The sequence below is a fragment of the Mauremys reevesii genome, linkage group 25 (genome assembly GCF_016161935.1).
Source record: "Mauremys reevesii isolate NIE-2019 linkage group 25, ASM1616193v1, whole genome shotgun sequence".
Classification (NCBI taxonomy): domain Eukaryota; kingdom Metazoa; phylum Chordata; order Testudines; family Geoemydidae; genus Mauremys; species Mauremys reevesii.
Window position 1 is genome coordinate 2,541,824 of NC_052647.1, and position 22,335 is coordinate 2,564,158.

Sequence of the window (22,335 nt, forward strand, 5' to 3'; positions counted from 1 at the left end):
TGATGGTGAGCTCTGGAGGGCCAGAAGTGAGGAGTGGACAGAGAGCACCCTCCCATAGGAAAGCACAAGAGACAGGTAGTAAGGCTGCCCTGACCTGGAGCATACACTGGGGGATGCGAGGGGTGGAGCCCAGGGGTCGACCCAGTCCCTCTGATTGTAGTCTCCTGGATCTCCAATACTGGTGATACTAGTCAGGACCAACCTCCAGTGCACCGAGGGGGACTCCACCACCTGTTATAAGGTAAGTCTAAGGGGGTCTAACTTATGCATTCTTTCAACCTCATATGGACAGGCTGTCTACATAGACACTGGCAGACAGAATACAGGAGAAAGGTGTGTGCCAAGCAGTGTTGCTGCAGCTGCATGGGCAGGGGTCTGGTTAGCCACCTCAAGCACAATCCCATCTGAAACCTTGGGTATGTATGTAGGGCAGCTAAACTGTCCTGCCACAGCTACACTGCTGTTTTTACCATGCTCAATCAGAGCAAGAGTTGCCACCTGTCCAGGATTGTCCATTTTTTGAAGTAGCTGTCCTGGGAAATCTGTATGTCTTCCCAAGACATTTAAAGTCCTGTTTTTTGTCACTCTTGTTCCCTGGCTCTTGGCCTGCCTTTCCCTTTGGGTTACCCCTCTGAACAAGGAACCACCCTTGGTTTGGTCTCTGGACAAGTCCCTGCCCTGTGGGTGGGAGGGAGCATGGCCCACCTCAGAATGGGGAGGTGGACATTGCCTGTGGGGGAGGCCAAGGCCCAGGCTAAGGAGACACAGGCAGTCTCAGACCTAGAATGAGGGGGGATGAAGGCCCATTGATGGCTCAGCAGGGGAACATGGGACTGGGCCCAGGTCTGTGGGACCCAGGGTAGGCTTGGCAGGGGAAAGTGGAGCCAGGTCTGGGCCAGCAGGGCCTATCAATGGCTTGGTGGGGGGAAAAGTACATCTGGGTACTGGTATGTGGGGCCCAGTGATGGCTTTGTGGAGGGAAGAGGAGCCACAGCCTGGTCTGCAGGACCCATGTCTGACTTTGCAGGGGAACAGGTGCCAGGGCCCCACTCAGCAAGGCCCATTGATGGCCAAGTGGGGGAAGATGGGGCCGTAGCCTGAACCCAGGCTGCTCCTCAGCACGTTGCCAGCCGCATGTGAAGTGCAGAGAGTCGCACCGAGCCTCCCCTGGCCCGCTGTGGTCAGGGCCAGCTCCAGGTTTTCTGCCACCCCAAGTGGCCAACCAAACAAAAAGCCGTGGCAGCGCAATTGTGCTGCTCCACTCTTTGGCAGCAGGTCCTTCGCTCTGAGAGGGACTGAGGGATCTGCCGCCAAATTGCTCCCGAAGACCCGGACATTCCACCCCTTGGTATTGGCCGCCCCAAACACCTGCTTTTTTAGCTGGTGCCTGGAGCCGGCTCTGGCTGTGGTGCCCTCCCCAGCACAGCCCCAGTCCCTGTTCGTGGCGTTCAGCTGCCACACTGGAGATCCTGCCCCTGCTCCTGGGCAGACGCCTCAGTGCGCAGTTGCTGAATGTTCTGCCAGGGTAGGCTTGGCAGGGGAAAGTGGAGCCAGGTCTGGGCCAGCAGGGCCTATCAATGGCTTGGTGGGGGGAAAGTACATCTGGGTATTGGTATGTGGGGCCCAGTGATGGCTTTGTGGAGGGAAGAGGAGCCACAGCCTGGTCTGCAGGACCCATGTCTGACTTTGCAGGGGAACAGGTGCCAGGGCCCCACTCAGCAAGGCCCATTGATGGCCAAGTGGGGGAAGATGGGGCCGTAGCCTGAACCCAGGCTGCTCCTCAGCACGTTGCCAGCCGCATGTAAAGTGCAGAGAGCGGCACCGAGCCTCCCCTGGCCCGCTGTGGTCAGGGCCAGCTCCAGGTAGGCTTGGCAGGGGAAAGTGGAGCCAGGGGTGGTCCCACCCCGTAGGGTCAGGCGCCGCCACCCTCGGGGACGGCCTGGGTGCGACCAGGTTCCAGCCGGCTGCGCTCCACAGCTCGGGAGTCCGGCTCGGGCCTCGGGCAGCCTCGTGAGGCGAGCACCTGGGGGTAGTGCCTGGATCGTAGCCCGGCGCTGGGAGCCCGCGTCAGGCAGCCCGACACGAAGGGTTTGACAGCTGCATTGCCCCATGTCCCTGCTGAGGCACCGTAGGCTAGCCAGCCTGGGTTTGGTCCTCGCCCTGAGAAGGGTCCGCACATCACCTCCCCGCCGAGCTGCCATCGTCCCATCTGTGAATCGCGTCCGTGTACACCCAAGCCAACCTAACCTGCCTCCTTCTGACTAACCAGAGAGCAGGATATCGCCTTGACTCTGCCTCCCGATCGACAGTTATTTTACCCAATCCCCCCTCCTTGCTTTGGCGTCTAATGACTGACAAATATCTTGACCAATGATCTGTTAAAATCTTTTCGATTGACGTTAATGTCCACCTTTCGCAGTTGAAGCGGTTCTTCTATCCTATGGAAAGTAAGAGTGATTTTGATTGATGGCTTTTTTCTTCTAACGGCAACAGAGCACTGCGGGAAATTTCTCCAGTGGAAGGAGAATAGGGCGGGCGTGGCAGCCCTGGCCACCAATGACTTGCGGGTGGGCGGAGCAGCGCGTCCAATGCGGTCGGGAGGCGGGGCTGGGCAGCTGCCGTTACCGTCTGTCGCAGAAGGCAGCAGCGGGCTGGTGGTGGGAGTGTGAGGTGAGAGTGGGACGTGGAGCTGCTGTCATGAGCTACTCAGGTGAGAGGAGGCTGGGGCCGGGCCCTCGGGGAGGGGGTCGGCTGGGTGCAAGATGGCGGCTGCTCCCGTTTGGGAGGGGGGTTCGGCGCTGCCCCTCCTCTCCTGTCCCTCACGGCGGCCTGCGGGGCCTACTCCGAGCTCTCCCCCCCCCCCTCCGCGCCCGGGGGGGGGCCTGGATGTGGGCGAAGGGTTGGCCCAGTCGCTCGGTCCTTACTGCGCACTGCCTCCTCCGTGGGGCTGAGGTGACGGTGGAAGGGGGCCTAACCGTCACTTTCCACCCGCCTCATAAGCATAGGGCTTGTGGGGTTCAGACCCCATCGCACAAACATGCCATAGACCTGCAGGGGGTGGCGGCTGCTGTTGCCGCCACTGACCCCGACCCCCTACCGCGTGGCACAGGGCTTGAGGGGATTGGTGCTGGCACTGATCCTGATACACTACCACAAACATGGCCTGGGGACTTGGGGTGGGGCTGGCCCTGATCCCGATCCCCTGTTGCATGCCATGGCATTCGGTGCCACTGCGCCCCCCCCCCCCCACTGTATTGCATGGCATGGTATGGGGGTTGGCACGGGCCCTAAGGGGGGAGGAGGCCCTGACCCCCTGCTGCATGGCACAGCACGGGGATCAGCACTGGCTCTGACCCTCTAGTGCATGGCATAGTATGGGCCTGCAGGGGGACAGGTATGGAGCCTGGTGGGGTGTTGGTGCAGAACCCGTTCTCCTACTGTACAGTGTGGGGCCTGGTGGGGCACTGACCCCATACCCCTACTGCATAGCATTACAGGGGGCTTGTTACTCCCCACACACACATTATCCCCACCACACAGTGTGTTATGGAGCTTGGGGAGGGGGGTGTCTGGCACTGACACATACACCCATACATACGTCATCTGCATTGTGAAGTACTGTGGGGAGAGCTGGCACTCACCACTCCACACACACCACACAATAGAATTGCCTGTGGCCTGCCGGGAGGTGGGGGGGAAATCTGCCACTGACACCCCTCACATACACCATCTTGCATTACATGGGTTTTGGACATACGGGAAGATATACAAGGGGCGGGGGACAGAGACACACCCACACCATTGCACAGGCTCTGGGGGGATTTAATAACCAGGAGGAGACATTGGCAGTACTGTTCTGCCATACATAACATTGAATGGGCCTCTGGTGAGTGGGTATAATAACTAGAGGAGGCGCTGACATGCTTTCCCCCTGTATGCAGCATTGAGGGAGGGGGAAACCCTGCACTGGTAATATTCTCTGTCAGTTGTGAGTTTTGGAGACAGTGAGAGTAAAGGTGGAATTGATTATACCCTTACCTTACCGTTACTGCATCGTCTTGTCAGTGGTGGATGGAGGAAGAAATTTACACTGCTTCCTGGCATACACTCACCATTGCTTGAAGGAATGGGGTATTAAAAGGGTGGAGAAGGTGATGGTGATATCTTCTCTCCTTTCTCCCTCACACCCTTGCATGGGCTTTGGAGGTTATGTAATAAACAAAGAGAAGAAGTTGGTACCAATATCCCTGGCTGATGAGCTGGGGCGGGGGGGGGGGCAATAAGCAGGATAAAGCTGGCACAGATTCTTCCCTTCCCCCTGCATCTTTCAACTGATGAGCTTGGGAGAGAGAAATTGAGATTTATACCCAGCCAGGTTGACAAGGCACATGGGATTCTGCATATGAGAGGGGCATCAGTCCCTGCTTCTCCTACCCTCTGTTGAAACAAAGGAAAGGGTAGCTCAAGATTGTGTAGTTGAAGTTGTCCTGTACAGAGTCTCAGGGATTAGGCTGGGAGCCCAGAATTTGTAGCTTTGCTGCTTTTTGCTGCAGGTTTGAGATTTTTTATTTTCTTCTTCCTCAGTGTGGTTGCAATTAACTGCCCTTATGTGCTGGGTTACATGTTTTGTATTAAATAAAATGAGAGAGGTTGGGGTGAGGCAGGGAAAGTACTAACCTTAGTGATGTAGGGTCTGTAACACAGAGCTCAGACTCAATAATACTGTACTGCTAAAAGACTATTAATCTAGTTATGAAATTTGCCTTATTCTGATATACTCAATTGTATTTGGAATGTTCAAAATGTTACCTTCCAATACTGCGATTTGGACAAATTAATATTATAATTGGGTTTGTAACTCCTGCATTGCCTGACACTTTTGTGTCTAAATATAAGGGGTTTGCCTTGATCAGTGGTGACAATCTCTCACTTACACCCATACCTCAACTGTGCACTGTGATAGCTGGCCACCGGATTGCTCCCTTTCTTCCCCAAGGTGGCAGCCTGTTCAGTGCTGTGCATGTATAGGAACGATTCTCAAACTTAGGGTCATGGAACTGCTATTGTTTTCTACAGACTCTAAGGCTTAATGTAAAAACTATTTCCATTTGTTATGGTTTTGAAGGACCTTCTGAATACAAATTGCTCCAGTTATTTGGTTTATTGAATCTATCTTATAGGGGAAAGTTGTACTTTCTTATGGAAAATGTTATGAAGAAATTTTGCTTGGTGTATTTTTAAATATGAAATGATTGACTGTAAAAACTGATTTCAGTCATACATAACATAACTAGAGGGTCATAGAATTTGTTGCTTCTGTATGTCAAGCTCATAACATGCACCTCCAGCTCATTGTATCCCTCTTTCTCCCCCACGAGTTCCCTGAATGCCACCCTCGCATCCCCCTCTATTTTAGTCTCTGCAACCCACCCTCGAACTGGGGGTTCTGTGTGTGTCCCCCTGCCTCTGTGGCTCTGGGTGCCCTCCCCTCTCCACCATATGCGAAGGAACTTGAAAAAGCAAACTGCTCACTCTTGCTGAAACCGAACAAAAGGTTCTGGGATGTGGCATTATAGAAGAAGTGGTTGGTTTGGGGGGGTCATCAGTGGATAAAAATTAAGAATCCCTATTAAGTAGTATGGTAAAGAGCTTTGATGTGGTGTGTATTGGAAGGAACTATAGAACTTTTGCTTGTCTGTTATACAGTTTGTAAGGAAAGTCTTATATTTGTGCTTTCATGTAGAAATAGGGTAAAAGTGATGTGACGCATGTAGCTCTCCTCAAAACGAGAATTCATTTTATATTGGTAGATGAAGGTTTTCAGGATGTAGTCCTTGACTGCAATCTTGTAGGCTGTTGCAAATATTAAGAGCTAATTAATCTGTACTTGACAAGAATCTAGTAAATGGTTTGACTACTAATAGATTTGAAACTTGAACAAAAATATATTGCTAGAGGCTTTCTCAGTTTTCATTTTTGTGGAATCTGAAGCATTAATCTGAGATCTGTGTTAATGCTTGTATGGATTATAGGATTACTTCGTAAGGAGGAGGTGGGGTAGGGGTAGAACATAGTAATGATTCAGTATACATATATTTTTATCATTGTTCGCCTAGAAAACACATTTATGTGGTGACAAGTATCAGTGGGGTAGCCGTGTTAGTCTGGATCTGTAAAAAGCGACAAAGAGTCCTGTGGCACCTTATAGACTAACAAATGTATTGGAGCATAAGCTTTCGTGTGTGAATATCCACTTGGTCAGATGCATGTGGTGGAAATTTCCAGAGGCAGGTTTAAATATGCAGGCAAGAATCAGTCTAGAGATGATGAGGTTAGTTCAGTCAGGGAGGATGAGGCCCTCTTCTCGCAGTTGAGGTGTGAACACCAAGGGAGGAGAAACTGCTTTTGTAGTTGACTAGCCATTCGCAGTCTTTGTTTAATCCTGAACTGATGGTGTCAAATTTGCAAATGAACTGAAGTTCAGCAGTTTCTCTTTGAAGTCTGGTACTGAAGTTTTGGTGGTTTTTTTTTGTTTGTTTTTTTGCTGTAGGATGGCTACCTTTAAATCTGCTATAGCTGTCCAGGGAGGTTGAAGTGTTCTCCTATAGGTTTTTGTATATTGCCATTCCTGATATGACTTTTGTGTCCACTTATCCTTTTACTTAGGGATTGTCCAGTTTGGACAATGTACGTAGCAGTGGGGCATTGCTGGCACATGATGGTGTATGTTACGTTGGTGGACGTGCAGGTGAATGAACCGGTGATGATGTGGCTGATCTGGTTAGGTCCTGTGATGGTGTCGCTGGTGTAAATATGTGGGCAGAGTTGGCATCGAGGTTCGTTGCATGGATTGGTTCCTGAGTTAGAGTTACTATGATCGGTGTGTGGTTGCTGGTGAGAATATGCTTCAGGTTGGCAGGTTGTCTGTGGCCGAGGACTGGCCTGCCTCCCAAGGCCTGTGAAAGCAATGGATCGCTGTCCAGGATTGGTTGTAGATCACTGATGATGTGTTGGAGAGGTTTTAGCTGAGGACTGTAGGTGATGGCCAGTGGAGTTCTGTTGGTTTCTTTCTTGGGCTTGTCTTGCAGCAGGAGGTTTCTGGGTATACGTCTGGCTCTGTTAATCTGTTTCATTATTTCCTCATGCGGGTATCGTAGTTTTGAGAATGCTTAGTGAAAATCTTATAGGTGTCAGTTACTATCTGAGGGGTTGGAGCAAATGCATTTGTACCTCAACGCTTGGCTGTAGATGATGGATCATGTGGTGTGTCTGGGATGGAAGCTGAAGGCATGAAGGTAGGCATAGCGGTCAGTAGGTTTTCGGTATAGGGTGGGGTGGTGTTAACGTGACTGACACTTATTTGTACCGTGGTGTCTAGGAAGTGGACCTCCTGTGTATATTTGTCCAGGCTGAGGTTGATGGTGGGGTGGAAGCTGTTGAAATCGTGGTGGAATTCTTCCAGAGGCTCCTTCCCATGGGTCCAGATGATGAAGATGTCATCAAAGTAGCGTAGGTAGAGAAAGGGCGTGAGTGGACGAGAGCTGAGGAAGCATTGTTCCAGGTCAGCCATAAAAATGTTGGCATATTGTGGGGCCATGCGGGTGCCCATAGCAGTGCCAGTGGTCTGGAGGTATATATATTGCACCAAATTTGAAATAATTGTGCATGAGGATTAAGTCACAGAGCTCAGCAACCAGTTGTGCTGTGGCATCATCAGGGATACTGTTCCTGACAGCTTGTATTACATCTGTGTGTGGGATGTTTGTGTGGAGAGCCTACACATCCATGGTGGCTGGGATGGTGTTTTCTGGAAGATCACCAATGCATTGTAGTTTTCTCAGGAAATCAGTGGTGTCACGGAGATAGCTGGGAGTGCTGGTGGCATAGGGTCTGAGTAGAGTCCACATATCTGGATTGTTTATACTGATAAACTATTTCAAACTGTAGCTCATAGAGGGATCATTCTGGCATGGGGTACTCTCCAGGCTTTTTTATATATTAATATTTTAAAATTCTCAACGCTTTCGGGGACCAAAAAAGTTGTTAAATGTCGAGGGAATTCCTTGCCATTCACAAATGAGAGGTGATTTTGGTCTACAAAAGATCTTGGTTTATTTCAGTTTGGTGTGTCCAAAGCCTGAATTGTTCTAATGTGATAATTACTCCCAAATGACAGAGCCTTCCAAAATATACTCAGCTTCATAATAGAGACAGACTAAGGGCTTGGCTACACTTACAAATTTGCAGTGCTGCAGCAGGGTGTGAAAACACACCCTCTGCAGCGCTGCAAATTGCGGCGCTACAAAGCGCCAGTGTAGTCAAAGCCCCAGCGCTGGGAGCCGCGCTCCCAGCGCTGTCCGTTATTCCCCACAGGGAAGTGGAGTACGGACAGCGCTGGGAGAGTTTTCTCCCAGCGCTGGCGCTTTGACTACACTTAGCGCTTCAAAGCGCTGCCGCGGTAGCGCTGCCGCAGCAGCGCTTTGAAATGCAAGTGTAGCCAAAGCCTAAAGCTCCATAAAAAAGAGCCAGGAGACTAGTAGCTTTTAGGGTACATCTACACTGCAATAAAACACCTGTGGCTGGCCTGGGTCAGCTGACATAGGCTCACAGGGTTCAGGCTGCAAGGGCTATAAAATTGTAATGTAGATGTCCAGGCTTGGGCTGGAGCCTGGGCTGTGGGACCCTGAGTGTAGACATACCCTAAGAGAACATGTGCACTCATTTGCTTTGCTATAACAGGTTCCTACAAAGAGCTTATGTTTTAATGTGGAACACATGATGAATGCTCTTGGACTCAGCCCAGCCGTCAGTGCAAAGCAAAAGGTGGCTAGGCATGAGCTCAAAATGAGTAGCCAGAAGAACTGAATTGCTTCTTGGAAGGAGTTACTGACATATGAGGGCAGAAGTCTATTGGGTGGAGTCCAGGGAAGAAACCCATGGTAGAAAGGAAATAGCGGATGAGTTTTGCTCTGTCCTTCTAGGTGGGGTAGTTTCTTCATATTGAAAACAGCATGGAGAGGCCTAATATTGAAGGTGTATATAATATACATAATATTTAGATAATATACATGCCTTCTGGAGAAGACTTAAAACCAAGGCCTTGATCGTTTGTGGTCATTTAAATGTTGCTGCACTTTTTGCCGAGGAAAGATGTTGGCTAAATTCCAATTTAGCTAATTTAATTCTTCTTACTTAAATTGCCCAAGGAGATCTAATAAGATAACTTATTCTTCCCTTTCCTTCTCTAAAGGCTTAGGTAACCCTTTCCATGTACAGATCTCAAAGTGCTGCAATGGATCTTCACAACAATCATGCAGTTGAATCCCCTTTTTACCCCAGCTGTCCATCCAGACTGTGGTTGAGATCTGGCAGTGAAAACCTGGTATTGAATGACTATAGAGACTGAAACATGCTGAATCTCTATCTAGAACTTGTCCATGATAGCTTCTGAATGAAAAGAAATAGCCAGGGAATTCTGCCCCATTGTGAGGCAAGCAGAGAAATCCCATTCTTTTCATGCAATGGAATAAAGAGAGTATCCAGCAATGGATGTTGGTGCCCTCTTGGAATGGATTCCGTCTAGTGTCCTGATTATAGTACACCTATAGACTTTTAACAACGCTTAACCCTGCCACTTGTTTTCCAGTTACAAAAGACATGGACATTTTCTGAAATCTTCATCCATAAGACTCCTCTTCCCATCAAGAAGAGGCAAGATAAAGTGAATTGCAAGCAAAAACATAATGTACCACATTGTGATCTCGTTTACACTGGTGGTGTAACTTTGAAGTAACTGACTTCATTCAAGTCATTCCAGATTTACACTGAGGTCAGAATCAAGCTCAATAGTTTTTGTTTTTAGACTCTGAAAAATTGTACTTTATTGCAGTCATGTGACCCACCATTCTAAAATAAATAAAAAGCTATTAACATATGGTTTTGTTTGTGTCTAATAAAGTGCATTACAATGCAATACACTGTATCAAAAATATACATGTGGGATTTTCAAAAGTGCTCAACATTGGTCTAACAGTTCCCCGTTAGAGCTTAATCATTGACTTCAACGGGATCAGAATTAGGCCAATGCAGAATACTTTAAAAAATTATGCCCTATATGTATATTTCGCCTAGAAGAGGGTCAGACTAAGAACCTGGAGACGTGAACTCAAGCTGCTGCATGAGATATATAGTGGCGGGGTGTAGTGGAAGGAAAGAGATAAGGTAGATGTTTACTTCACTTTTGGGAGGTCACCATATTGTTTGTCCAGCTCAAGGACAGTTTTGGCCTCTTTGCTGATTCTTGCAACCAGGGTGTTCATTATGGTGCTGGCTTTTGTGATGTGGAAACCTGTCCTGTGAGGAATAAAGCTCAGAACTACCAGCTCATTACTAAAATTATCCCGACCCCAGAGAGGGACAGAAACACAGCTTCATTTTTGTTATCTGCTAATGATGCATTCTGGTGAATATTAGATTTGAACTGGCAGCCTTTAGAGATGAAAGGTTCCATCTGCTATCGCCAGTCTTCTGCGTCACTCAGTCCTCTGATACATCAGCATGTTTAAACAACATCTAATGGGCCAAAATGTACAAAGCAATCAATAGCTATCAACCATGGTCACTAATGGCAGGAATATATTACCCCAACTCCACAGGCATTGGGCCAGATCCTCAGCTTGTGTAAATCAATGTCACCAATTTACACTAGTAGAGAACCTGGCCCATTATCCCTCTTACGGAAGAGAAAACTTGTACCCAGTACCTATTATATATAATAGCCTCAGTCTGTGTACAAAACTGCAATGGACCCCAATAGGACATGAAGTCTAGCATCATAAAGTTGTAACACAGGGTGGAATGCAGCTTGCATTTGTGGCTCTAACCTGAACTTATAACTCTTGGGCTTCACTCCTTTCCAATAAAGATGAATTCACTAAGGAAACAGAGCTCCTAATTCAGCTGCTATCCTTCCCCTGGTGCTTCATGGCTCCTAACACTCATAGAATCCTTTGCTGGGAATCCAGATTACATGGGCTGGCTGCAAGGCTAAGAGACTGTTCACACAATGCTCTGCAGTCCCACAGGGGAGATCAATCTTAGGTTTCAGAACTGACTAAAGCATGAAATAGAAGCATGTCAGTCAGCCTCTGGCAGGGCTAGAAATGCCGCACTATTGCTGATGTAGGAAAATGCTAAAACTAGTCAGGAGACTTGTGTATTCTAGGTTCTAAGAGGAGATGATAATGCCAATTTTAAAGAGCTTTTGGCTCATTTAGCAGATCCTCAAGGAAACCATTTTGAAGCACTTAGTGGAGAGGAAGGTGATCAGGAACCGTCAACATGGATTCCCCAAGGGCAAGTCATGCCTGACCAACCTGATTGCCTTCTATGAAGAGATAACTGGCTCTGTGGATATGGGGAAAGCAGTGAATGTGATATACCTTTACTTTAGCAAAGCTTTTGGTATGGTCTCCCACAGTATTCTTCCCAGCAAGTTAAAGTGTGGATTGGATAAATGGACTACAAGGTGGAAAGAGAGCTGGCTAGATTGTTGGGGCTCAACAGCTCAATGTCTAGTTGGCAGCGGTATCAAGCAGAGTGCTCCCGGGGTCGGTCCTGGGGCTGGTTTTGTTCAGCATAAGAATGGCCCTAATGGGTCAGACCAAAGGTCCATCTAGCCCAGTATCCTGTCTTCCAACAGTGGCCAGTGCCAGGTGCCCCAGAGGGAATGAACAGAACAGGTAATCATCAAGTTTTATCCATCCCGTCACTTGTTCCCAGCTTCTGGCAAACAGAGGCTAGGGACACCATTCCTGCCCATCCTGGCTAATAGCCATTGTTGGACCTATCCTTCATTAATTTATCTAGTTCTTTTCTGAGCCCTGTTATGGTCTTGGCCTTCACAACATCCTCTGGCAAGGAGTTCCACAGGTTGTGTATGATGTATGTTGTGTGAAGAAATACTTCCTTTTATTTGTTTTAAACCTGCTCATAACACATTAATAGTCAGAAGTAGTAAACAACACTTTTATCTATTTTCTCTACACCAGTCATGATTTTATAGACCTCAATCATATCTCCCCTTAGTCGTCTCTTTTCTGAACTGAAAAGTTCCAGTCTTCTTAATCTCTCCTCAAATGGAATCCGTTCCATACCTCTAACCGTCTTTACTAATGATCTGGATAATGGGATGGATTGCACCCTCAGCATGTTCTGAGGGTAGGGATAGGGTCCAGAGTGATCTAGACAAATTGGAGGATTGGGCCAAAAGAAATATGATGAGGTTCAGCAAGGACAAGTGCAGAGTCCTGCACTTAGGACAGAAGAATCCTATGCACTGCTACAGGCTGAGGACAGACTGGGTAAGCAGCAGTTCTGCAGACAAGGACGCGGGGATTACAGTGGATGAGAGCTCCGCTAATGGCATATTGGGCTGCATTAGTATGAGCATTGCCAGCAGATCGAGGGAAGTGATTATTCCCCTCTATTCGGCACTGGTAAGGCCACATCTGGAGTATTGTGTCCAGTTTTGGGATCCCCACTACAGAAAGGATGTGGACAAATTGGAGAGAGTCTAGCGGAGGGCAACGGAAATGATCAGGGGGCTGGGGCACATGACTTACGAGGAGAGGCTGAGGGAACTGGGCTTGTTTAGTCTGCAGAAGAGAAGAGTGAGGGAGGATTTGATAGCAGCCTTCAACTACATGAAGGGGGGTTCCAAAGAGAATGGATCTCAGCTATTCTCTGTGGTGGCAGATGACAGAACAAGAAGCAATGGTCTCAAGTTGCAGTTCGGGAGGTCTAGGTTGGATATTAGGAAACACTATTTCACGAGGAGGGTGGTGAAGCTCTGGAATGGGTTACCTAGGGAGATGGTGGAGGTTTTTAAGGGCCCGGCTTGATAAAGCCCTGGCTGGGATGATTTAGTTGGTGTTGGTCCAGCTTTGAGCAGGGGGGTTGGACTAGATGACCTCCTGAGGTCTCTTCCAATCCTAATCTGTGATTCTCTGATTTAAGATAAAGGCAGTTCACAAATTTTTTTGGTGACAAGTCTCTGAAACGCACGCTCTTTGTAGCAGATCCAGTGTAGTCCTACTCTGGGTCTGGATAGGAATTTGGGAGCCCACCTAGGGGATAATGGTCAGAAGGGACTATTATGATAGTCTAGTCTGACCTCCTGCACAACTCAGGCCACAGAATCTCTCCCACCTGCTCCTGTAACAAACCCCTAACCTATGTCTGAGCTATTGAAGTCCTCAAATCATGGTTTAAAGACTTCAAGGTGCAGAGAATCCTCCAGCAAGTGATCCGTGCCCCATGCCCACGGTGCAGAGGAAGGCGAAAACCCCCCCACAGCCTCTGCCAATCTGCCCTGGAGGAAAATTCCTTCCCGACCCCAAATATGGCGATCAGCTAAACCCTGAGCATGTGGGCAAGACTCACCAGCCCGACACCCAGAAAATAATTCTCTGTAGTAACTCAGATTCTACCCCATCTAACATCCCATCACAGGCCATTGGGCATATTTACTGCTAATAGTCAAAGATGAATTAATTGCCAAAATTAGGCTATCCCATCATACCATCCCCTCCATAAACTTATCAAGCTTAGTCTTGAAGCCAGATATGTCTTTTGCCTCCACTGCTCCCCTTGGAAGGTTGTTCCAGAACTTCACTCTTCTGATGGTTAGAAACCTTCATCTAATTTCAAGTCTAAACTTCCTAGTGTCCGGTTTATGATGTTATGCTTCCTGATGTCAGATTTGTGTCCATTTATTCTTTGGCCAAACCAGACACTCTCTATGCAAAAGAATAAATGGACACAAATCTGACATCAGGAATCATAACATTCAAAAACCAGTGGGAGAACACTTCAACCTCTCTAACCACTCAGTGACAGACTTGAAGGTGGCAATTTTGCAACAAAAAAAACTTCAAAAACAGACTCCAAAGAGAGACGACTGAACTCGAATTAATATGCAAATTAGATACAATTAACTTAGGTTTAAACAGACTGGGAATGGTTGGGTCATTACACTAATTGAATCTATTTCCCTATGTTAAGTTCTCCTCACACCTTCTCTGAGTCATCTCAATTATCACTTCAAAATTTTTTTTTCTCCTGCTGATGATAGCTCATCTCAATTGATTAGACTCTTCCTGTTGGTATGCATACTTCCACCTTTTCATGTTCTCTGTATGTATAAATATCTCCTGTCTGTGTTTTCCATTCTATGCATCCGAAGACGTGAGCTGTAGCTCACGAAAGCTCATGCTGAAATACATTTGTTAGTCTGTAAGGTGCCACAAGTACTCCTGTTCTTTTGGCGGCTCATAGTCATCCTGTGATCAACCAATACTCCGAGGTCCTTCTCCTCCTCTGTTACTTCCAACTGATGTGTCCCCAGTTTATAACGTCTGTTAGTCTATAAGGTGCCACAGGATTCTTTGTTGCTTTTACAGTTTATAACAAAAATTCTTATTAATCCCTAAATTCATGACCTTGCACTTTTCACTATTAAATTTCATCCTATTACTATTACTCCAGTTTACAAGGTCATCCAGGTCTTCCTGTATGATATTCCAGTCCTTCTCTCTATTGGCAATACCTCCCAGCTTTGTGTCATCCACAAACTTTATTAGCACATTCCCACTTTTTGTACCAAGGTCAGTAATAAAAAGATTGGTCCCAAACCCGATCCCTGAGGAACTCCACTAGTAACCTCCCTCCAGCCTGACAGTTCACCTTTCAGTATGACCCGTTGTAGTATCCCCTTTAACCAGTTCCTTATCCACCTTTCAGTTTTCATATTGATCCCTATCTTTTTCCAATTTTAGCTAATAATTCCCCATGTGGAACTGTATCAAATGCCTTACTGAAATCGAGGTAAATTAGATCCACTGCATTTCCTTTGTCTAAAAAATCTGTTACCTTCTCAAAGAAGATCAGGTTGGTTTGGCATGATCTCCCTTTTGTAAAACCATGTTGTATTTTGTCCCACTTACCATTGACCTCAATGTCCTTAACTACTTCAAAAAATGTTTCCAAGACCTTGCATACTACAGATGTCAAACTAACAGGCCTGTAGTTACCTGAGTCACTTTTTTTTCCCCTTTCTTAAAAATAGGAACTGTTAGCAAGTCTCCAGTCATACGATACAACCCCTGAGTTTACTGATTCCTTAAAAATTCTTGCTACTAGGCTTGCAATTTCATGTGCTAGTTCCTTTAATATACTTGGATGAAGATTATCTGGGCCCCCCGATTTAGTCCCTTAAAATGTTTAAGTTTGGCCTCTACCTCAGATGTGGTAATATCTACCTCCATATCCTCATTCCCATTTGTCATCCTACTATTATCCCTAAGCTCCTCATTACCCTCATTTAAACACTGAGGCAAAGTATTTGTTTAGATATTGGGCCATGCCTAGATTATCGTTAACCTCCACTCCATCCTCAGTGTATAGCGGTCCCACTTTTCTTTCTTTTATTTTCTTATTTATATGGCTATAGAACCTTTTACTATTGGTTTTAATTCCCTTTGCAAGGTCCAACTCTACATGGCTTTTGGCCTTTCTCACTTTATCCCTACATGTTCTGACCTCAGTAAAGTAGCTTTCCTTGCTGATCCCTCCCATCTTCCACTCCTTGTAGGCTTTTTGCTTTTTCTTAATCATTTTTCTGAGATGCTTGGTCTACAACTCTTGCCTATGAATTTTTTCCCCTTTCTTGGGATGCAGGCTTCTGATAGTTTCTGCAACTTGGACTTGAAGTAATTCCAAGCCTCCTCCGGCTTTAGATCCACAAATTCTTCAGTCTAATCCACTTCCCTAACTAATTTCCTTAATTCTTTAAAGTTAGCCCTTTTGAAATAAAAAACCCTAGTCACACATCTATTTTTGTTCATCCTTCCATTTAGTTTGAACTTAATTTTAGCGCATGATCGCTCAAACCAAGGTTGTCCCCTACAACCATTTCTTCTATGAGGTCCTCACTACTCACCAAAACCAAATCTAAAATGGCATCCCCTCTTGTTGGTTCAGCAACTACTTGGTGAAGGAATCCATCAGCTATCACATCCAGGAAAATCTGAGTCCTATTATTATTACTAGCACTTGTCCCCCAATCAATATCTGGGAATTTAAGTCTCCCATGATCACACAATTCCCATTAGTATTTACTTCATTAAAAACATTAGAGGTCTCTGTACATATCCAAATCAGATCCTGGTGGTCTATAGCACACCCCAAACACTATCCCAGGGGAGGCTCTAGTAGCTTTCTTCCCCAATGTGATTTTTGCCCAGACAGACTCTGTCTTATCCATTCCATCTCTTCTTATTTCTTTACAGTCTACCTCATCATTGATATACAACGCTACTCCACCACCTTTGCCTTTATTTCTGTCTTTCCTAACCAGCACGTACCCTTCAATACCTGTACTCTAGTCATGACTACTATTCCACCATGTTTTTGTTATCCCTATAATATCTGGTTTCACTTCCTGCACCAATAGCTCTAGTTCCTCCATTTTGTTACCTAGGCTCCTCGCATTAGTGTACAAACATCTTAATTTTTTATGTTTGTCTTCTCTCACATTCTTTCTGATTAGGCACAGACATTCTACCACCAGTATCACCTGTTAGACTAGTATCTACACTACTCTTCCTCCTTATGTCCAGTAAGTGACAAATAAGTTTGTGCTGTAAACCAGCCCCTAGTTAGGGCACAGGCAGTGGAGAGCATATCCCATCCCTAATACTGGATGACCAGATGCAAAGCAAGTTGCTAGTGAGTGATTCCTTCCCTTCCAGTCCAAGATGATGCTGTGATCTAGGCCTTGGGCAAATAAGTCTTTGTTCCAAGCTGCATCTTTCTGTAGATCTTGAAAGAGAAAACTCACCAGTTTCCATTTGGAAGGGTATCTTTGCAGTCACAAGTGCTAGAAATTTAAGCTTGAATTAAAACAACATTGTACAGAAACTGATGAGTAAGGACACTACTCTATTATCTAGAGCATGTTTCCTACTTGTTGTGGATATGGTACTCCTAAGGAATTCTGTGCCAAGAAAATTTCTGCACACAACAAATAAAATTTGCAGAATTTTAAAATATTAATAAATAAATGTGGAGGCTCCAGCATAACAGTGGTGAGCACAGATCACTGGCTGCACAGAGGTGGGAGATTACCCATGGAACAGGGACTCTGCAGTGAGGTTGTAGCTGATACAGCAGAAGGGCCTGCTGCAGAAACACCCTTGGGCTCTGCACCAAGCGCATGAGTTATGGGCAGGCAGGCTCAACCCAGCAGGGTCCAACTGTGGCGGGCTTAGTCTAGGGAGATCCAGATGTGGGGTAAGAGGGTTTTGTGTGGGGCACACTGAGTGCAGAAAGCTCAGTGGAGGATTTGGATGCACAAGGAAGGTCCCAGATGCAGGGACAATGGGACTCTGCAGGGGGGGCCCAGGTGGGGAAAGATGGGATTCAGCGAGGGGGGTCTGGGTGCAACTGGCTGGGACTTAGTGAGGGTCCAGGTATGGGGTTTCTCAGGGTGAGGGTTCGATGGACCTGTTTAGTAGAGGAGCCCCAGCTGCTGCTGCCACCACTAGCACCAGGATCCCTCCCACATCCGCTTCTCTTCCCTATCCTATCCCTTTGTTCACTGCCTCTCCCTCTCCGCACTGTCCCCTGCTCCTATCTCACTCCTACACCCCACTTCCCCTATCCAATCCTGTCCCCCTTTCTTCCCCACTGCCTCTCCTCCTCCTCCTCCCCCCCCACCACCCTTGCCATGACCCACCAGTGGCACTCACCATTGTATGGAAAACAGGATGGCTCCCAGCACACATAGAAGAGGGGTTTGACTGGCACCAGGACCCAGGAGACGGAGTCAGCTAGCAGGAGGGGCACCCTCCATCATCCAGGCAGCTCTGCACTCGCAGAAATGGGCAGTGGCATGTGACCCCACACAGCCCCCCATGCCATGCTTCTGTTTGGGGGGGCAATACCCCCCGTCCTCCCTAAATTACACTCATCGGGGGGCCCTTCCCCCCCCCCCCCCAGTGATTTACCTCTCTTCTGGCTGCTCCAGGCACCGGTTACCACATGCCTGTGCTGCTGAGGAGGGGCACATGACTGCTCTTGCAACTTCCCTTTGCTTCCCCATCCTTATCTGCAGAGGACATGAATTCTGTATGCTCAGTGGCACAGAATTCCTCCAGAGTAATATAGGTTTGTCAAACTCTGATCTCTTTTTAGGGGTATCCACTGTGATACAGTCAGGTTTATTTGGGTGCATTTGATGATCAGATCTTAAATAGAATAGATTCTCCTTCATGCCAGCTGTTCTAACTAGAGCGTACCATATAACAGGGGTAGACAACCTGATTTTCAGTGGCACTGTCACTGCCCGGGACCTGGCCACCGGTCCGGGGGGCTCTGCGTTTTAATTTAATTTTACATGAAGCTTCTTAAACATTTTAAAAACCTTATTTACTTTACATACAATAGTTTGGTTATATATTATAGAAAGGGACATTTTTAGAAGGTATTACTGGCATGCAAAACCTTAAATTAGAGTGAATAAATGAAGACTCAGCACACCACTTCTGAAAGTTACCGACCCCTGCCATATAATTTGGGTTTTGACCACCTTTTGGTCTTTTTCTAGGTTATGGCAACTGGAACTCTGGGACAAACAGAGGCAAGTATAGTAAAATCTTAATGCCATTTTTTCATGATAATGTTATCAGTCAGAAAAATGATTATAAAATTGAAGTTTTTCACAGCTCAAATCTGTTCCCCATGCCTGAATAATATCCTCTTAGGTCACATGCAACTCTATTTCGGTCAGCGTTGCAGAGCCCCTATAACTGTGACAGTCTTTACTATTCTGCCTTGTACATCAACAAAACCAGATATTTCTGTTCCAGAAGTCAGCAGTTTGTATCCTTCAGTCTTTCTGTCTTACATCACTTCTCTGTGAAATGGCACTGAACGTTATAAGTGCTGTCACAGCATGCTAGAAGACTGAATTTCTAGTTCTTGTGCCAGAGAGACATGAAAAATGTCACTGCGTCTGCATTTAGACCCAAACTTGAAACAGGCCTCCCTTTATAAATACTTGTCTTTTTCCAGAGGCCATGCTCACTGTGCTCAGACTAGAGTGCGATGTCCAGCTGTGTGGTAGAATCTCACTAATCTATACGCTTTATTAGCACAAGGAAGCCTCTCTCCACTCCGCAAAGACTGACTAGCAGAGCAGCATAGTACGTTTTTTATATCACTAACTGGTAGTTTAAACTGTAGTCAGTGTTGTACCAAGGATTTTATGACCTTTTCGCTATCTTCAGAGCTAGCTGGAAAACTTATTTTTGTAAAAACCAGAAAATATTCATGATTTCCCCCCCCCCCCCCATTTTTCAATCTAGTTGTTTTGGCAAAATATACAGTAAAATGAGCTTGCTAGCAGTGTCATTGTTTTACTACTTGTGTTTATAGTATCACTTAGGGTCCCCATCTAAGATCAGGGTCCTGTTATGCTAGGCACTGAACAAGTGTATTGCGATATAGTCCATGTCCTGAAGAATTTACAGTTTAAAAGGACAAGACAGAGGGAAGGTAAGAGAGATTAAGTGACTTCCTCAAACATAGCCATCAACTTCTCCTGGTGCCAGTGGATGCTCGACCCACCCTGACTCCACCCCTGCCCCGCCCCCATTCCAACCCCTTCCCCAAAGTCCCCACCTCAACTCCACCCCCTCCATGCCCCTATTGGACCACTTCCCCAAATCTCCACCCCAGCCCCGCCTTCTCTCCTGTGCACAGTGCATTCCCACTCTTTCCCCCCTCCCTCCCATAGCTTGTTACGCCATGAAACAGCTGTTTCGTGATGGCAAGCGCTGGGAGGAGAAGCGGGGTTGCGGTGCGCTCAGGGGGAGGAGGCGGAGGCGAGCTGGGGCGGGGAGCTGCCTGCACCCACCAATTTTTCCCCATGGGTGCTCCAGCCCTGGAGCACCCACGGAGTTGGTGCCTATGTCCCCAAAGACATTCTAGGTCAGTGGCATTTCAGGAATAGAACTGAGGTATCCTGACTCCTAGGTAAGTGCTCTGTCCACTAGCTCATGCTACTTCCTAATGCTATTAAATATTCATAAACTACAAAAGACATTAGAACAAAGTACATCTTGTGGTACTGTCTGTTTTACTTACTAAATCACAATTTGTTCACAATAGCTTTTTGACTCAGAAATTCAGATTAGCAAATCTCTGCTTTAATTTGCATGTTACTAAGAATCCTAGAACTACAGGGTTGGCAGTAGGACATGCTGATGGGTGAACTGAGCAAACCTAAAATGTAAGTTAAAAGGGAGAAAACAGCGTAGAACACTGATGCATTTTAGTCGGTTTTCTGTCCCTATCTGCTTTGTAAGTAGCATGCCGTGGGCTGCATTTGGGGAAGCTGTTCTCCATCACTCCTGAGATAACATACAACTGAGAGGGCCATTTCTCTCATTTACGTGTGGGCAAGAGAGGGAACAGAAGTGACATCAGTGATATTTGTGCTAGTCAAAGTTAGTGGGGGGGTTATTGTTCCATTTTTAGAATTGCACAAATTCTTATGTGTCTCTAGAAGAATAGACCCCAGACACAATGATGTCATCTAATTCGAACAAATCACTGTGATTTATAATGTGCACTGACTGCCTAGCTTAGAGGTATGAATTTTATGCTATGAAGTCAGAACATAACTGGGTATGGATACAGTACAACTTCATGTCAAACTGACATAGAGACAAGCCCACTTTGAACTAAACTAGGCTCGTCTTAAATACGTTATCTTATAATTTCTTCTCTCACAACCTACACTCTTTACACATGCCTAAATGTCCATGCCACACTAGCTGTTCTTTCTGAGGGTGACTGGATTATGTTTTCTCTCTGGAATCTGTTTTTATCAGGCTAATGGATTGCCATGGAAGCCGTTATGTATGCTACACTGCAGCCTGCCCTGACCATGAGTGAGAGCAAGAATGAAAACTGAGGCTAAATATTAGTTGGGGCAGATTATAGTAATAGTCTACATTGCTGGGATTTGATGTGAAGTTTCTCCCATGTGTGTTTTGACCTTCAAGTCCGGGTGTCAGATACAAGACACCTGCCAAGGTGTGTTAGTGTAAGGGGAAGAATGGGTTAAATGTAAATTAAAAGGGGCACTCTTGGGACTTCTGTGTCTGAACTTGGATAGAAATGTTCGCTCAGCTGCTTGACTGGAATTCTCAATGACACTTTCTCATTTCAGGATACGAGGGATATAGTTACGGCTATGGATACGGTCAAGATAACTCTGGCAATTATGGGTATGGTATGGCCACTTCAAACGCTTGGGAAATGCCTAATTCAGACACGGACCCTAACGCTTCCACTGGTGCTGATGCTGTTATAGCAAAAATGAACCAGCGCTTAGATATGGTGTCTCATCTAGAAACGGACACAATGCAAGGAGGACATTATGGCTCAGGTGGAGACAGGTGAGTCTAGAGATCAAGATGAAAAGATTCAGTACCAGACAGGTTAGTGTCTTTTCCTGAGGGAACCGCTACTCTAAACTTCTGCTGACTATTAGACTTGCCACCTCTCACTTCTTTCTCATTTTGACCTCATTCTCACTTTGTCTTCACATTTTGGTTTTCAAGAGGAACAGATAGATAAAGGGAATTGGTTTAGCTGGATTTTCCTTCTTTTTGTTTATATTTTTGAAATAAGTCATTTGTATCCCAGTTTGAGTAGTGAAGTCTTAATAGTCTGGTGACAGGTACTTGAATTGTGATGCAATCTTTACAGTAGTAGAAGGATATGTTTAACTTGGAAAAAAGAATCCTCTCACAGTTTTAAACTGGAGATGAATAAAGAAGGGATTCCTTAATATTTCTATATCTGGGAGCCTGCTGATGTATTTCATTTCTATAGCATTGCCACAAGATTCATTTGCCTGTGTCCCTCATTTGATTTTAAGCTTAATTGTTAATCTAGAAGTGACATTTTTGTTGCTGGTTGGGAATACAGTACAGATGTCCAGAAAAGATCAAGTGAGGTTTTGACCATGTTTTAAATCTGAAGTATATGCAGTACTAATAAGGACTGTTCACTTCACAAAGATTTTCTCATGTTAAATTTCAAAATTAGTTTCTATTCAAAATTTAATACTTCTACAACACTGCTGTTCATTCTAGGTTTATGTGAAATATTAAATCATCCCAGCAAATCTGTTTCTGAGTATTTTTACATCTGAGTATTTTGCTTATGTACAAGTATCAATTTGAACAATATCAGGTTTAC

The 22,335-nt window shown here is 46.1% G+C and overlaps 1 protein-coding gene across 6 annotated transcripts in view; it reads left to right on the plus strand.

Moving 5' to 3' along the window:
- The first annotated feature begins 2,507 nt into the window (after window positions 1-2,507).
- Window positions 2,508-22,335, plus strand: part of AKAP8L (A-kinase anchoring protein 8 like) — a 41,811-nt gene continuing 21,983 nt past the window's right edge. The window contains exons 1-4 of one of the 6 annotated variants that reach the window (XM_039514322.1): window positions 2,572-2,710; window positions 9,647-9,829; window positions 18,668-18,700; window positions 21,299-21,527. In XM_039514322.1, the coding sequence (XP_039370256.1) occupies window positions 21,364-21,527 (164 nt within the window). In that variant the 5' untranslated portion in view covers window positions 2,572-2,710; window positions 9,647-9,829; window positions 18,668-18,700; window positions 21,299-21,363. Of the gene's footprint in view, window positions 2,711-9,646; window positions 9,830-18,667; window positions 18,701-21,015; window positions 21,163-21,298; window positions 21,528-22,335 lie in introns of those variants that run through there. The other 5 variants (XM_039514320.1, XM_039514318.1, XM_039514324.1 and 2 more) reach the window with 5 other exon arrangements.